Below are 16,368 nucleotides of genomic sequence, written 5' to 3'. Positions count from 1 at the left end.
AAGAAATACAGAGGGGACCTGATACTATAATACTATATAGAGGTGCAGAAGGCCTGGACTACTATTTAGTAGCACAGACTGCTTATAAGGGGGCACAGAGGGAGAAAGGTTACTGTGTTAAGCAATACACTTGAAGATGATGCTGGAGCAAGGATCCTAAATTGTTTGTCTGGTAGATCTTGCAGGGAGGTGTCATGGCTGGAGAAGTCTTCATGATAGCCAAGCAAGAAAAAGAGAACAACTTCAGCAAAAACGTCACTTGCTATTCATGCACAAAAAACACCTCCTGTGAGTCACTGGATGTAACTGCATTATAATTACTCCTTTTTAAATCATCCTTTTTATTACCAGCTAAAGTGTAAATCAGTCAGAGCAGGCAGGGGCAGGAGGTGCAGCTGGGGCTCTGCTCTACCTCTCACACTTCAGATGGTAATGATTATAAAAGTTTATGTAGGACTAAAGGTCTTGTCACTTATATCTCCCTCGCACCTGTATGCCGGGATCTACAACACTGTACGTGGTATGGACCACTCTTATTCCCTTTAAGAGCACAGACATACCTAATCCATTGTGGATTTGGTGCATCTGAAATACATAAATATGCAACATCAAATCCACAGCAGATTATGTTGTTTTTTATGTGTTGATGGTAGGGTTCATGTATTTAATGAAGTAGTGAGTAATGAGCAGAATTCGCTACAGCCTGTATAGCACACTGCTGTCTATAATATATTGGGGAGCATATATTATGTGGGCTGCTGAGGTTTGAGTGCCAGGGCTGATTTTAAGTCCCAGTCCGGCCCTGTATTATACTCTTTTGGCATGCATATTGGGGGGGTGGGGGGTTACTATTGGCACTGCTCTTGATACTGTTATCACAACTATTTCATGCTACCTGTATGTCACGAGATAATGGCCATGCTCACTGTGTAGACAAAATTATGGAGCCTGTATTCAGCCCCTTCCTTCTAACTCTCCAGGCTTGTGTGCACTAGTATTAACAAAGAGGGGAAAACATATCTTTATGATGTACTTGATAATGTACCCGTCGCTTTCCAGGTATGAAGTGTCAGTGCATTAATTAGATTTGTTCCAAGGGTGCGCAGAAGTCAAATCTATGGCCTTGTTTTTTTGTTTATGAGGAAATCACCAGGAGTCCTATATACCCCATATATACCCGACAGTTCTGCACTGTTTATGTAAATTTCAGCTTATGCACATTACAAATAAACTAAAAACCTTTAACATCCTAAATACCTAATAGCCAAACTGAGATGTCATGTGATAAGACTTTATGACAGAGCCTATTTATAAACAACATTGGCAGTATTATTAGCAGACACATAGACACCATAGTGCATAGTGCAGGTTGCTAAGGCTTAAAGTGACTGTACCACCATGCCCAAGCTGAAGCACTGGAGGCGGGCCAACCCACCCTTAGTGGGAAGAAACTCCAGCCCCTCCATGACGTGACTTCATTACAATCAATGGAACTCTATCATAGAGGGGCTAGGGTTTCCTCCCACTAAGGGTGGGTCGGCCTGCCTCCAGTGCTTCAGCCTGGGCCTGGTGGTACAGTCACTTTAAGTATACCTTCCAAACTACCATTATTGTCATGGCCGTTTTAACAGCTGCTGCTGCCTTAGGCACTAAACCTGAAGTCGCCCCCATCTTCACTCACCAATTGGCATCATAATTTTCTAGTTTCTGAACATCATATTGATATCTGATCAGCCTTAGGCCACGTTTCCACATTTACTGTACGTCACCACATGCAGCCGAAGCCAGACCCTCATGCAGTAGCCAATAGGCGTATGGCCCATAATCCTGATACCAGCACATGACTATTATCTGAATCGCATTTTTCATGGTTTTTAACTGCTTAAAACATAAACAAATTTCCATATTGAATCAATGATTAGAGCTGTCTGCATATTGTCTCAAGGAATTCTCAGGATTGGTAGATTGGTAGGTAATAGCTCCAGGTGTCACATTTAACACTGCCACACCAGACCTGAACAATACTGACATACTGTGACTGGATAAAACCGCCATACCAGACCTAACCAATGCCACCATACTGTAACTGGATAACACTGTCATACCAGACCTGACCAATACCGCCATACTGTGACTGGATAACACCACCATACCTGACCTGAGCAATACCGCCATACTGTGACTGGATAACACCGCCATACTAGACCTGACCAATACCACCAAAGCCCCCCTTCCCCTCAAAAAAGACACCAGATTTACTGGCAAGTCTGAATGGGAGGTAGGAGACCTCTCCCCGTGAGCTACCAACAGGCCTGGCTCTTATATTTATGATTATGATCTGCACATTCTTGTCTCTATAGCTCTATAGCTCTGGCTGAGCACTAATACCCTCAACTGTGCATTTCTGGGGAGACACGTAGCTCTTATGTCATCTGTGTGTGCAGTGTGCTGAAGATTCTCCCATTGATTTTTTTTATGGGGCGGTCTTCACTATAACCCTTTTCCTCTGTACATCAGGCAAGGACAAGCTAACCTTCGCTCTAACCTTTGCGGTCACCCAATATGTTTGCATGCCATATTTGGGGTCACATGATTCAGGCGTTCGGAAGTCTATAGAGGACAGGCAAATTGACAGATGAACATATTTATTATATAGGTACATTGGGGGACACTTACCAAGGAGTCAAATGTGTGTGACTCTTCTAATGAGGATTAGAAAAAATAAAAGACACCAGGGACGCACATGTTGTATTACTGTAAACTAGGAAATATGGTTATAGTAGTGGCTTCAGAGCCCCTCACCTGGGGTGGTCCTGCTACGAGCACGAAACAGCCGATCTCATGATCAAACATGAAGCCTCTTGCAGCCAGTCCACGGGGCCGGGGGGTCCCAGTGGAGAATCAGAAGCAGGCTATGCAGGCTGGAGGCATAGCCGTGCCAAAGGTCCGGATTTTACTGGTGCTGAACGGCAACAGATAGTAGTCACTAGTGAACTGATAGGAGTCGTAGTGATGGGTAAAAGTCAATAACTTTATTGCATGGATAACGCGTTTCGGGCGTGGCCTCTTCGTCAGATCGATATAACAATAGGATCTTGAGTCTGAATATTTATTCAGTATTGGGACCGGGAACTCAGTGTTTGAATTTCCTGGGTAATTCAAGTTCAATGACAGTGACTACTATCTGTTGCCGTTCAGCACCAGTAAAGTTCTAGACCTTCGGCACAGCTGTGCCTCCAGCCTGCATAATCTGCTTTAAATGAGGATTGCTGTCTAATTTGTTCCAATATCTTGTAAATTGATTTAAGAAAATGTAGCACTGCCATAGTGAATGTATCTATGTAAAAAGTCACAAAAAAAAGTCACAAAAAAGTATCAAAAAAGCAAAAAACTTTGCAAGCATATTCACCTGGAACTGAGCAGATGTAGGCCTGCACCAGTTTGTGTGAATTTTTTAAAAGCCGAAAATGATAAATTGGGCACTAATCCTGGATTATGCAAACTTTTGGGTGAATACTAAAAAAAAATCAAAAATCTAAAGCAATATTTAACTGTCGAATACTGGTTCATAGATAGAACTTAAATACTGTAGTTGGAAAATCCAATTATTTACCTAAAAATAGGCCCAAATCCCTTGATAAGTTTCCCCCATTGTCTTTCTTTTTCATCTTTCATGTTTTGCAATTGTTGCAGAACTCACAAAGTGAGATCCGCTGTGATTCCAGTACTTGTGAACCTTCCCTTAAAGTGTCACTGTCGTTTTGCAAAACTTTTTACATGTCATAGAGACATGCTAAACGTTTTAAACGATCTGGGTCTGAGTGTTCAAACATGTACCGTCCAAGAGAGCGAGCTAAGAGAAGAAGTGCTGCAGCGCATGCACTCCTCGTTCTGTGTTTAAATAAAATAAAATAGACGCCCTCATGATGTAAGTCTACGGAGCGTATGTCTCTTTTTCTGCCACGCTGTCCCCTCCCTGCTTGCTCTTCCCATCAGTACGAGTCTAAACACTCAGACCCTGACTGATCAAACTTTTGACATGTATCTCTGGCAAGTCAAAAGTATTGCAAAATGACAGTGATACTTTGAAGGGAAGATGTTCCTGCCAGCCTTCACAATCATCTATATGGACATTGTATGGACATTACTCAGACTCTTCTAGGTTTAATTGTATATGTTCCAGACATTCCCTCTACATCCTGTCTGCCTTGCTAAATTTCTGCCTAGCCCCTCTCTCGCATATTTCCAAGTTAATTACAGTTATTGACGCCCCATTCTTTGACTTTGCAGGAATATCCCCACAGCTTTTTCGTCCTGAAAATAACAAAATCTGATCCAACTCATTAATTGCAGAGACCTCTCTTTTCAAACTTTTCATTGGAATCACATGTGACTTCTGATTACTGAGGCAGCTCCTCTTTTGGCTCAGACAGAACCCAGTACTGATTTGAAAGTGAATACAATATTGATGCATTATTTTTTAAGCTAATCTCCTTCCTGGCGTCCCTCTTAGATATTTTATTACATCTCTCTCTAACAAATCTTGCATACTATTTTTTTTTAAATGATTGTAGCTCCTTTTATGTTACCATTAAGTTCTTGGAAACTTTATTTTGCATCTGTTTTTGGTGGGATGTTTTGCTGTAATGGTTAACCAATTATCTAATGTTTGACCTAAATTCCTAAGAAATTTCAATGTATCTTTTCTCAAACACATGGAAACAAACAACTGAATTTTTCTAATCACAGATTTCCTTGTCTTAGAATTTTGTGGGCTACTTACACCACCCAATAGAATTTCGCAACAAGTGATTGGGAGCCACATGTAACTTGCAACTGTTTGCCGCGTGGGTTATCATAGGAGCCTAAGTTATGACATAACAAAAACTAATAATATCCCATACACATGCCAACCAAAGAGGAGTGCCTGTTTGGATACTAAAATACTAGATTTAAATTATACCCTCATATATGTATCATCAAATGCTTTCTTGTTTCTCCATATTTAAAATGCCTCTCCTCCATTTTTGAGTAGAATGTGGCTCCTGGTCATTTCTCAAAGTTGAATGTGGTTCACAAGGTACAAAACGTTGAATGACTCTGTAATACTATAATAAACAGCTATATTTTACCTGCTAACATGAGCCTAATTTCTGGATTAGATTTTCTTTTTTAAATAATCCATCTTTACTCATCCTCATCTTCCTTCATCCATATACACCTTAGTACGTCCTGTATCTATCACGGTGTGTTGACATTGTATAATCTTTGGTAACTTCAGCTGGATCAGGCTGTCAATGGGAGTACATTGCGCTGTAGAGTGTGTAGTAGATAGGCGGGCACCTTTCTCTATTGAAGTCCACCCCTCATTATGGCTAAATCCTGGTCCCCATGAACCAGATTGAAAATATGTTGAACTTGCATGTTCTGCATAGTGTGCAACAAGCAGAAGCAGTCAATGGCTGAAAACATTGCGATTTGACTCTTAGGCTTCCCGATCACCTCTGGAAGCTGCAAACAGAATGAAAGAGGCTTGAAAATCATATTTAGGAGATGGGGATATCCATTTAAGTCATGTGCCACAAGGAAATAGTTACATAGTTAATTTAGTTGAAAAAGGACAAGAGTCCATCAAGCTTAACCTCTAACCCTACTGTGTTGATCCAGAGCAAGGCGAAAATCCACATTCAACAGATGCCAATAACCCCATCCCAGGAAGTGCCTTCCTGACCTGACTATATTCCAGAATATGTCCTTTCACATGAAATCTAGAACCCATCACTTATAATATATTTTCGAGAAAAAAAGCATCCAGGCCTTCCTTGCACATAGTAAAAGGAGTACTCCGCACTGATGAAAAAACAAAACAAAACAATCAATCAATGATAAAAATAGTTTTCCCACTTACCGTGCATCCGGAGTCTGTCTCCATTTGAATTTCCCGCTGTTTGCAGGTCCCTGAAGCTCCAGTTGGTGTCTTCATCTTTTCTTCACTTCCTGGTTTGGTGTTTTCCATGTTGCACTTTGTCTCCTGTGATGTCTAACTGGCTCTGTAAAACTGTTACATGTCTTACAGCTTGCTCAGCCAATCAGAGCTGAGCAATCTGAGTCATCTGACAAAGGGAAGCTGCCCTAACAGGGCTTAGACCCACCTCCCTCTTGATTATGTCATTGTCACAAATTGGCTGCAACAGAAAATCCTGGGGTCAAGAGTCATTAGGTAAGAATGAGTTTACTTCACTTCCTGGTGAAGAGTTGAGGGAGGAAAAGATAAGGAAAGGGGGCAGGTTATATAACTTTGTAATGTGTTTCAATTAATGAGAAAAAGCTTTTTACTGGAGAATCCCTTTAATGAATCAGCCATGCCCCTTTAATGAATCAGTCAGGAATGATCCAGGAACATTTACTGCTGTTTGAGCTTTGCACAGGTGTATTAACGATCCAGCCCATGTTCAATATACACACAGGTGGGGAATAGTAAGCAATCTGCGTGGAGCATTCCTAATAATGAGGAGGGTGGGGAGGAAGGACAGAGAGGGTGTGCCAGCCTAATGCATATACAAATGTAAGCCCCGGCCGTTAGACACAGCGCTGCCGTATTAAAAGTTGTTTTTATCACTATAACTGCATCCCCTGCCGAACGGACCCCAGGACAGATCTTGGATTAAAAGCAGCTATCTGAAGGTACAAGTGGTTTTGGGGGGACAGATTGTGGGTACGGAGTCCCTTTAAAGGATTTCATGCATACAAGACTGAGACAGGGGAAAAGAGCAACAATTCTAACGTAATGGATAGGGGTTTAAAATGGGGCAATCACTCTTTTTTCTTTTGTCAATTAAAAAAAAACCTTTTACTCACAGCCTCCTACTATTGGCTCTGAGCATTCAAGTGCATATTAGTTAAAGAGAACAAGAAGCTACAAGTTTGAAGACAGGTTGTACGTGAAAGAAAGGCAAGGAACTACGCATTCTAAATCACCTAATAAAAGCTTAGAGAATACCTTTTTAAGGAGTTAGGCTGCTTTCACAATTCTCTTTGTGGTTCTGCTTGGGACATCCACTGCCAGTTCCAGTTGTATTCTTACAGTTACAATGATGAAAACTCAATAGGGTAAGGTGGACAACATCTGGATTAGTCATAGCATGGAAATGGTTAAAGTATACATCCAGTTATGCGACTTCAGAGTCTCCTCACGGTTCGGTATAGAGAGACACAGCTTGTGAGATGCATAAAAATAGATGCATAAAATAGGGCTTGTGCATGCCTAGGCAACATAAGCGTCTGGCGTGAGCTCTCTCTACAAGAAACTGTGCAAAGTGCATTGGACTAAAAAAGTGGAGGTACACTTTGGGGCTAGGTTCACACTATGTAACTGTGCGGCTGTAAATGTGCGGATGAAACTACGGCCGTGGGAAAAAATAGACATGCGGCTCAAAACATACGGTCATTTACTTGGAAATCTGGTTCAACTAAAAATAACAAATAAAATCTTAAGAAAGTGATGCAAACACCTCTGGATGCATCTGGGAAAGCAGGGAAACAGTTTACATGAATTGCTATTACCGGGGTTTGCGATCCTCTGCAGTAATGCCGATGTCTCTCATGGTTAATATATTAAAATAATAAAACACATTTTCGTTGTAATAAAGTCCCTTTCATTGTTCAATAATTAAATTTAAACTAATCCATCATTTTGCAATTAAATATACTGTTAAAATAAATATATATATAAATAAATGTATATTTATATATATATTTATTTTTTGACAGTATATTTAATTGCACAATGATGGATTCGTTAGAATTAAATTATTGAATAACGAAACTGAATTTATTTCAACGAAAATGTGTTTTATTAATTAAATATTAATTAGTACAGGAAGCTCCATAAGCCATTAATTCATATTGCCGGCAAAAGAGCATTCTGTACTAATCATCACTTTACTTTAATGAAAACATCAAATGTTTCTTTTAATTATGTTATCACAATAGCATTATTAGAAGAAACATTTAGAATTATATGTGCGCTCAGCTGATTGGCTGATCGGCTGAGCGCACATATAATTAGCGGGTCCGCAGCACAGTGACTTCATTGTGCTGCGGACCAGCGAAGAGGACACATCGGGGTGAGTATAGAGCTCTCCCCACCCCCTCCCCAGCACTGCACCCCTCCCAGCAAGGAAGGGGGGTCACTTAACCCCTTCCTTACTGGGATGGGTGCAGTCTGACATCAGTCTGGCCCCCAAGGGGTTAAGGGGGATGCAATACATCCTCCCTTAACCCCTTGGGGGCCAGACTGTAAGCAGCGATCTGTAAAGATGCTGCATACTGTAAGGAGCACAACACCGCTCACAATGATGGGTGTTGTGCTCCTGTTTGTGTGTTTTTTGTGTGTTTCTCCCTTTTTGTTTTTCAGATATCGGTATCCTGGGGATTACGTCGGATTCCGTGGACTACGTCGATGACCAGCGTTTTTTTGTTCTTTTTTTTTAATAAAATGGTCAATGAGGGGTGTGGGGGTGTTTTTATTTGAATAAAAAAATTTTTTAACTTGTGTCTTCTCTTTATTTCTTTACTTTATAGACTTAGTAGTGGAAGCCGTCTAATAGACGGAATCCATTACTAAGTTGGGGCCTAGTATTAGCCGGTATAAAATGGCTAACACTAACCCCCCATTATTACCCTAGTACCCAATGCCACCAGGGGTACTGGGAAGAGCCGGGTGCCAGTGGTCCCGGAGCGTCAAAATTGGCGCTCCTGGACCGGGAGGCAGCAGGCTGGTAAGATTTAGGCTGGGGAGGGCCTAAACCAATGGCTCTTCCCACCCTGGTGTTACCAGGCTGCTGTCGTTTGGTTTTTAACCCGGCTGGTTATAAAAATAGGGGGGACCCTATGCGTTTTTTAAAAATTATTTATTTATTTAAAAAAACACGCATAGGGTCCCCCCTATTTTTATAACCAGCCGGGTTAAAAACCAAACGACAGCAGCCTGGTAACACCACGGTGGGAAGAGCCATTGGTTTAGGCCCTCCCCAGCCTAAATCTTACCAGCCTGCTGCCGCCCGGTCCAGGAGCGCCAATTTTGACGCTCCGGGACAACTGGCACCCGACTCTTCCCAGTACCCCTGGTGGCAATGGGTACTGGGGTAATAATGGGGGGTTAGTGTTAGCCATTTTATACCGGCTAACACTAGGCCCCAACTTAGCAATGGATCCCGTCTATTAGACGGCTTCCACTACTAAGTCTATAAAGTAAAGAAATAAAGAGAAGACACAAGTTAAAATTTTTTTTAATTCAAATAAAAACACCCCCACACCCCTCATTGACCATTTTATAAAAAAAAAAAAACGCTGGTCATCGACGTAGTCCACGGAATCCGACGTAATCCCCAGGATACCGATATCTGAAAAACAAAAAGGGAGAAACACACAAAAAACACACAAACAGGAGCACAACACCCATCATTGTGAGCGGTGTTGTGCTCCTTACAGTATGCAGATCGCTGCTTACAGTCTGGCCCCCAAGGGGTTAAGGGAGGATGTATTGCATCCCCCTTAACCCCTTGGGGGCCAGACTGATGTCAGACTGCACCCATCCCAGTAAGGAAGGGGTTAAGTGAACCCCCTTCCTTGCTGGGAGGGGTGCAGTGCTGGGGAGGGGGTGGGGAGAGCTCTATACTCACCCCGATGTGTCCTCTTCGCTGGTCCGCAGCACAATGAAGTCACTGTGCTGCGGACCCGCTAATTATATGTGCGCTCAGCCGATCAGCCAATCAGCTGAGCGCACATATAATTCTAAATGTTTCTTCTAATAATGCTATTGTGATAACATAATTAGAAGAAACATTTGATGTTTTCATTAAAGTAAAGTGATGATTAGTACAGAATGCTCTTTTGCCGGCAATATAAATTAACGGCTTATGGAGCTTCCTGTACTAATTAATATTTAATTAATAAAACACATTTTCATTGAAATAAATTCAGTTTCGTTATTCAATAATTTAATTCTAACGAATCCATCATTGTGCAATTAAATATACTGTCAAAAAATAAATATATATATAAATATACATTTATTTATATATATATATTTATTTTAACAGTATATTTAATTGCAAAATGATGGATTCGTTAGAATTAAATTATTGAACAACGAAAGGGACTTTATTACAAAGAAAATGTGTTTTATTAATTTAATATATTAACTATTAGAGGCATCGGCATTCGGCATCATTGCCGGCTATTTTTGAAGTACTCCGTACGGACCGCCTGTCAATCCACGGCCGCGTTTCCAGCCGCAAACAATGGTCTTGTTCATTTTTTACGGGTCCGTTTACGATAGGGCCGTAGATTCATACATAGTGTGCACTGTGCAGCCGTATATCGTATACTTTCCAGCGTACGCATGAACCACCAAAAATACCGCCGCACAATTACAGCCGCAAATACAGCCGCACACTTACATAGTCTGAACCTGGCCCAAGGGTACAAACACACACACTGTTTACGTAGCAGATACACAGCAGATCTGCAGCAGATTTGATGCTGTGTTCAGTTATTTAGATCTGCTGCGTATTTGTTGAGTATTTGCTGTAAATATATGTAGTAAATACGCTGCGTATACGGTGTGTGTGTTTATACCCTAAGGGACTATTTCATACACATAAAGAGAGCCACAGAGCTACATGAAGGTATCAATTGGCTCTGTAAACCTGTGGGTAATAGCTGGGTTCCCAGTATATTTTAGTAATGTGTAACATCTCTCTCAACCTTATTATCAGCAGTCGGAAAGTTCATTTACTTGTTAATATGGCATCTGTAAGTTGTCATAATGTAGATCCCTGTATTCCGTAGAAAGGTTCCAAAAATCAGTTAAGAAGAATATTGCTTCATTTGGCAAAGCCACAGAAGAATAGTTTGTTTTTTTAGCAGCATTTATTCAAATGTTATCAGTAACACAGTATACTGGTGATTGTACTGGTGAGCCACACTTGGAATTCTGGCATGTAACTAAAAAACATCCCGTAAAACCTTTAGCAATGAATGACATCAAGATAGTTTTCTCTAGATTTCCTCTATTTTAGCATTTTTCTAGCCAAATAATTTGCTATAAGTGTATTTCACTGATAAGCCTGTGTGTGTACCACTTGCCTTTAAAGCTGCCAGTTTGTCAGTCGGCTGTTACTACTCCTCCACAGGAAAACATTATATTGTAGTAATTTACTTTAGCTATTTATGTTATATAGATATGACTATACACTTTTATTGAGGGTTTGGAATTTTTTCCTGAGTAAGCGCTAGGATGTCATAAAGTTATATGTCTTAAATTTATAAGCTAATCTTTGGACCTTTATTTGCTACCAATGTCTCAACTAAAGAATGTTCTTTTAAGATCACTTGATTTGTTTCATGAATGTTCAACCTCAGAACTCCTGTTCTTTTCTTTTTACTGTGGTAGCATTTCTGAGTACTTCCACACGTACATTTTCCTTGTTAACCTCTTCCACTATGACTTTCATCTTTAGTGAGTCTTGTAGTAAAGGTCTTGCCATCTGCTATCTGTGAGCTCTTTGAAATTCTTTTGGTACATTTATTTTTTATACTGAACATCCCTTGTGAATTTTGGAAGAATGTTGTAAGAAAAATTGTAATTTATCTACTGTATGTTTGATTGTTTTAGTTTTCTTTTCTAATGCAATTGTTTAGCAGATGTCATGTATTGTTCCTTGCTGAGGACCATTTGACTCAGCATATGTGTAGATCAGTGGTGTCAAACCCAGGCCTCCCCAGCTGTTGCACAACAACTCCCATCATGCCAGGACAGCCAAAACTTTAATATAAAAATGTGCTCCATTGAAGTCAATTGGAAATTATCCAGCAGTACATACACCATGTAGAATAATAGCCGCAATTAATTACAATGAATTAAATATAATGAACTTGCTTATTATTTACAACTTAGTTATGTAAAATACAGCCATTTTTCATGACTCACTCATCAAATATACAACTATATTTATCTTTTATTTTATTGTGTGTAAACCTAGCCTTTTAGATCACAAACAACTTTTACACAGCCTAATACAATTACACATACAGCAACTTGCAATTAGACATAGAGCACACAAACAATTCAACTTCACTCATGTTAGGTATGGATCAGTGCAGGGATGCTCTCATCCAAGCCACTGCCCTCACCTACTTAGATAATTTGTCCTAAATGGTGATCCTCAGCTTGGTGATGGTCCTTACTGTGTAAAGGGAGGTAAGGAGAGAGGCCTAGAACAGCCAGTTGGTGGTGGGGACACCAGTAGTACTTACTTGGACTCAGTAAGGCCTAAATCAGCCAGTTGATGGTGGAATCGGTAGCAGTAGAAGCACTCTCTTTTACCCAGTAGGGCATGTAACAGCCAGTTGGTGGTGGGGACACCAGTAGCACTTACTTGGACTCAGTAAGGCCTAGATCAGCCAATTGATGACGGAATCGGTAGCAGTAGAAGCACTCTCTTTTACCCAGTAGGGCATGTAACAGCCAGTTGGCATTGGAAACAGTAGCAGAAGCTACACTCTTCGGAGGGTTAACTCCCCCTAGAAGAGCAGTGGACATTGGTGGATTAATGGCGTACAATGACAATGGCTTTAGGGCAGGCCACCTGACATAACCTGACACAATGACAATTATTCTGCTGCCAGACACTGATAATCCCTTGTGCCTGGGATTTTTCGTATAGCAAAAATAAAATGTCTGGCTTTCCTCTTGGGCTGGGTTCTAACAAATGTTGCAAAAAAGTTTGATTCTCTACTAAGCCAAATTATTTGCTAAGTTCAAAACAAATCTTGGTTGGTTTGCTCATCTCTGATTAAATTGTAGGGACGTTATTTTGCATATTTAAAATTATTTTTATATTGTATAATATCCTTGGATGTGCGAACGATGGCATGCATATGAAGGCCACTATGTACAACACAAGCATGATAACTAGAATCTTCACCCAATCATTATGCAGTTACTCCTGCCACAGGGAGATCAGCTAACCATGGATACGGCAACACTGCATGAGTTCCATTCAAGAGTATATTGAATCAGAATAAGACTCATGCACGGAATCCACCTGGTGTGTTACCCAATCTTCCAGGAGCCACTGCATACAGAACAGGTGAAGATTCCTAATGACAGGTATGCTTTAAATGTTTTTAATTGGAATTTCAGTTGGTGATCAATGAAGTTTATTTTTATATTATTTTTCCAATTTTATGTTGACTGTATCAGTAATAAGGGTGATGCAGCTGTACGTTGGATAGTCTATCTATCTATCTATCTATCTATCTATCTATCTGCATCTGTATTATGGTTGCAGTACCCATACCTCCACTGGTTGAGCTGAATTAAAATTATGTCACTTTAGAACCCTATAAAAAGTGGTTGTGTTGTAACACTGAAGCTTCAGATATTGCCGCTATAATAAAGAAGGTAAGCATTACAAATGTCTTAAACTGGCCTGAGTATAGAGTCTTGCTTAGACTATTAGTAATGTTAACAGCATTATAATACTGCAAATGTCAAAGTGGAATCCTCAATAACATGTTCCATCTGTGGAATGTCTGGACAGTGAAATTTAACTAAATTACCAGATACAAAGACATCTGGTGTAAAACTATTTATCAGTGTAACTTTCTAAATTAGAATAAATGATGGGTTCTTGTCCTTTTTTTTCTTGTACAGGAGTAAAGGAACTTGACCAAACCATAACCGTCCTTCTCACAACAAAAATGTTTGTTGGAGGATTCTTAGGATGTCTTCTTGATAACACAATTCCAGGTAATCTATTTGCATATATGAATTCACTGCTTCCTGTTGCAACACTGTAAAGATAAGACACACATGTAACCCATATGGGCATCTAAGGTAAAACTTAAAAGAATATAATTTTAAGAAGTGGTTGCACATGTAAACCTCTTATCATAATCAGATGTAAACCTAAGTACACCTCAAACATCTTTGAAGTGAGAGACAAAACCAGAAAAGTCCAGAACCAATAAATATGTGTACAAAAAGCAGATGATCAGAGTTTCTCATATCCTTTTAAGCAAATGCAAATACCTTATCCTGCTAATCAGGTACAATATAAACAACTTTACTTCTCAGAGAGAATTCACACAGACTTTGAAGAAATTTCTCATTCTTTTGAAAGGAATTTGCAGCAATCCTAGGCCTGGCACCAAGACAACCCCATTCAGATGAATGGAACAGATTTTTATTGCAAAGATGTCTGCAACATATTCATCATACATCAATATTCTATAGAGGTCAATTCACATGATCTGGAAATTCTGGAATTCTTCCACTCGATTTTCACATTTAAAATTTGCAGCATAGTGTAGAAGGTTTCTGCATAGTATTTGATCTGTGTTATACATTAGTACAAAATCACTATTGTCCATATAAGCATCCCCTTTCTAAGTGTCATTTTTTTGTATGTTCTTCACTCTCTTTTCATGCAATAAAGTTTAAAGGGGTACCCTGTCCACTTTTTATATTTTGCTGCTCTTGCATTAAACATAATAAAGATCCTGTTCACACCTAACCATGCTTCCCTGGGGTCCTCCTGAGGGGTCTTAAAGTCCCCTGCTTAACACTCCTATAGCTACCTCTGACACAGACTCTTCTTGGCAGTGACAACCTGCTCAACAAATCCATGACTGATGCTGGACAGTGCTGAAGCCAGTAATTGGCTGAGCGGGCTATCACTACCGAGATGCTTGAAAGTAGGAGCTAAAGCATCCAACGGGGGACCAAAAGACGCCACGGGAGGGCCCTGGAGGACCATGGTTACGTAAGAGTATAGTCTTTATAATATTCTATGCAAGGAAACCAATATATGAGAATTTTTTATGGCCAGAGTACCCCTTTAATTGTCAAGTGGTTGAAAAGAGATGAAAATATTTTCACATTTGTCCATAGGCTGCATCTGATCTGATGTACTAGTAGTAATAATAATAATAATAATAATAATAATAATATTGTTATTTATTTGTATAGCGGCAACAGATTTTGCAGCGCTTAGTGCCAACAGATTCTGCAGTCACCTATAGGTAAAGCAATACCAGTAACACAGGCTATGGGCAAGACTGACACTTTTACTGAAAAAGTAAACCCTTTTTTTCCCCCTAACAAAGAATTTTTAAAGGGCAGGTAGGGTAAAAGGATGAAGAATGTTTTATCCACTGTAGGTGATATGTGATGTTTAGATACATGTGTCAGGTTCCTATAAATTCTTGGAGGAAACTAAACATGTCATCAAGTTATTGCTTTATAGATTTAGAAAATTTAGAAAGTTTAGGGTTGTAACTTGTCTTTAGAATATAATTCAGTGACCTGAATTACTGAGCAATGAGTATACAATAACCTTGCATCTGATCTCAGGATGTTGCTCTCTAACCTTCTTGTATGTTTTGGCTAGCAACCAGCATAGTGCAATAAATCATTTCTTCAGCAAAGAAATGAACGATCTTTTTTTCTTATTTCCGCTTAGGTACAGATGAAGAAAGGGGAACTTCTGCTTGGCATAAACAAATGCATGCAGAGAAAACTAATGGCAGTGTAGGACAATCTTGTTATGATCTGCCTTTTGTCACAAACTACCTCAGAAGGCTTTCATGGGCTCGATACATTCCATTCTTGCCAACATTTCAAATGAAGAGGAATTAACCACCCTCCTCATTTCCTAACCTACTTCTACAGGCCAAAGGCTCAAGATTTCACTTTCATCAAGACCAAGCAAACATCATCCCTGCTGCAACTTCGCTAAAACATGTTTTTGTTTCTCTTCATTAGAATACAGTAGGTTAGTTGCCTTTCCTTGTACACTATTTGTTTTAGCCCAGCCTATTCCATTAATACCTAGTATTATAAATGCACTACTATCTAACTACTATTTGATTCACACAATATAGTGAAATAAATCTAAATTAAAATGTTCCTTTTTACAGCACAGTGTTGAGGTGTAAACAGGGCCGGCCTTAGGGTATATGGCGCCCTGTGCGAAACTTTCTTTCGGCACCCCCCCCCCCCTTGATACACCCTAATAGTGACATAGACTAAATCCCACAGCCTCCCACCCCTCCAGACAACCCCCACAATCAAACCAGGCTGAGGCTGAAGGATTTAGATATGATATACTAAATCCTACTACAACGAGCGCCACCCCTAAACACCAGCCCCCTAAACCACCCGACTTCAGATAAAGGTACTTACCAGCACACAGGGGGACAGGTGCCTCCGCGGCCGTCAGTGGCCTTCCTGATTTGCGCTCCTGCAGACAATTGTACACAGGGGCATAGCTAGGGGTTCAGCCTAGGGGAGGGGCA

The 16,368-nt window shown here is 40.2% G+C and overlaps 1 protein-coding gene across 1 annotated transcript in view; it reads left to right on the top strand.

Moving 5' to 3' along the window:
- LOC138774916 (solute carrier family 23 member 1-like) overlaps window positions 1-15,714 on the top strand; it is a 169,809-nt gene extending 154,095 nt beyond the window's left edge. The window contains exons 11-12 of the mRNA XM_069955723.1: window positions 13,724-13,819; window positions 15,534-15,714. Coding sequence (XP_069811824.1) covers window positions 13,724-13,819; window positions 15,534-15,709 — 272 coding nt within the window. The 3' untranslated portion in view covers window positions 15,710-15,714. The remainder of the gene's footprint in view (window positions 1-13,723; window positions 13,820-15,533) is intronic.
- Window positions 15,715-16,368: the final 654 nt, after the last annotated feature.

The sequence above is a fragment of the Dendropsophus ebraccatus genome, chromosome 1 (assembly GCF_027789765.1).
Source record: "Dendropsophus ebraccatus isolate aDenEbr1 chromosome 1, aDenEbr1.pat, whole genome shotgun sequence".
Classification (NCBI taxonomy): Eukaryota; Metazoa; Chordata; class Amphibia; order Anura; family Hylidae; genus Dendropsophus; species Dendropsophus ebraccatus.
Note: the sequence above shows the minus strand (reverse complement) of the source record. Positions and strands in the feature narration are given on the sequence as shown.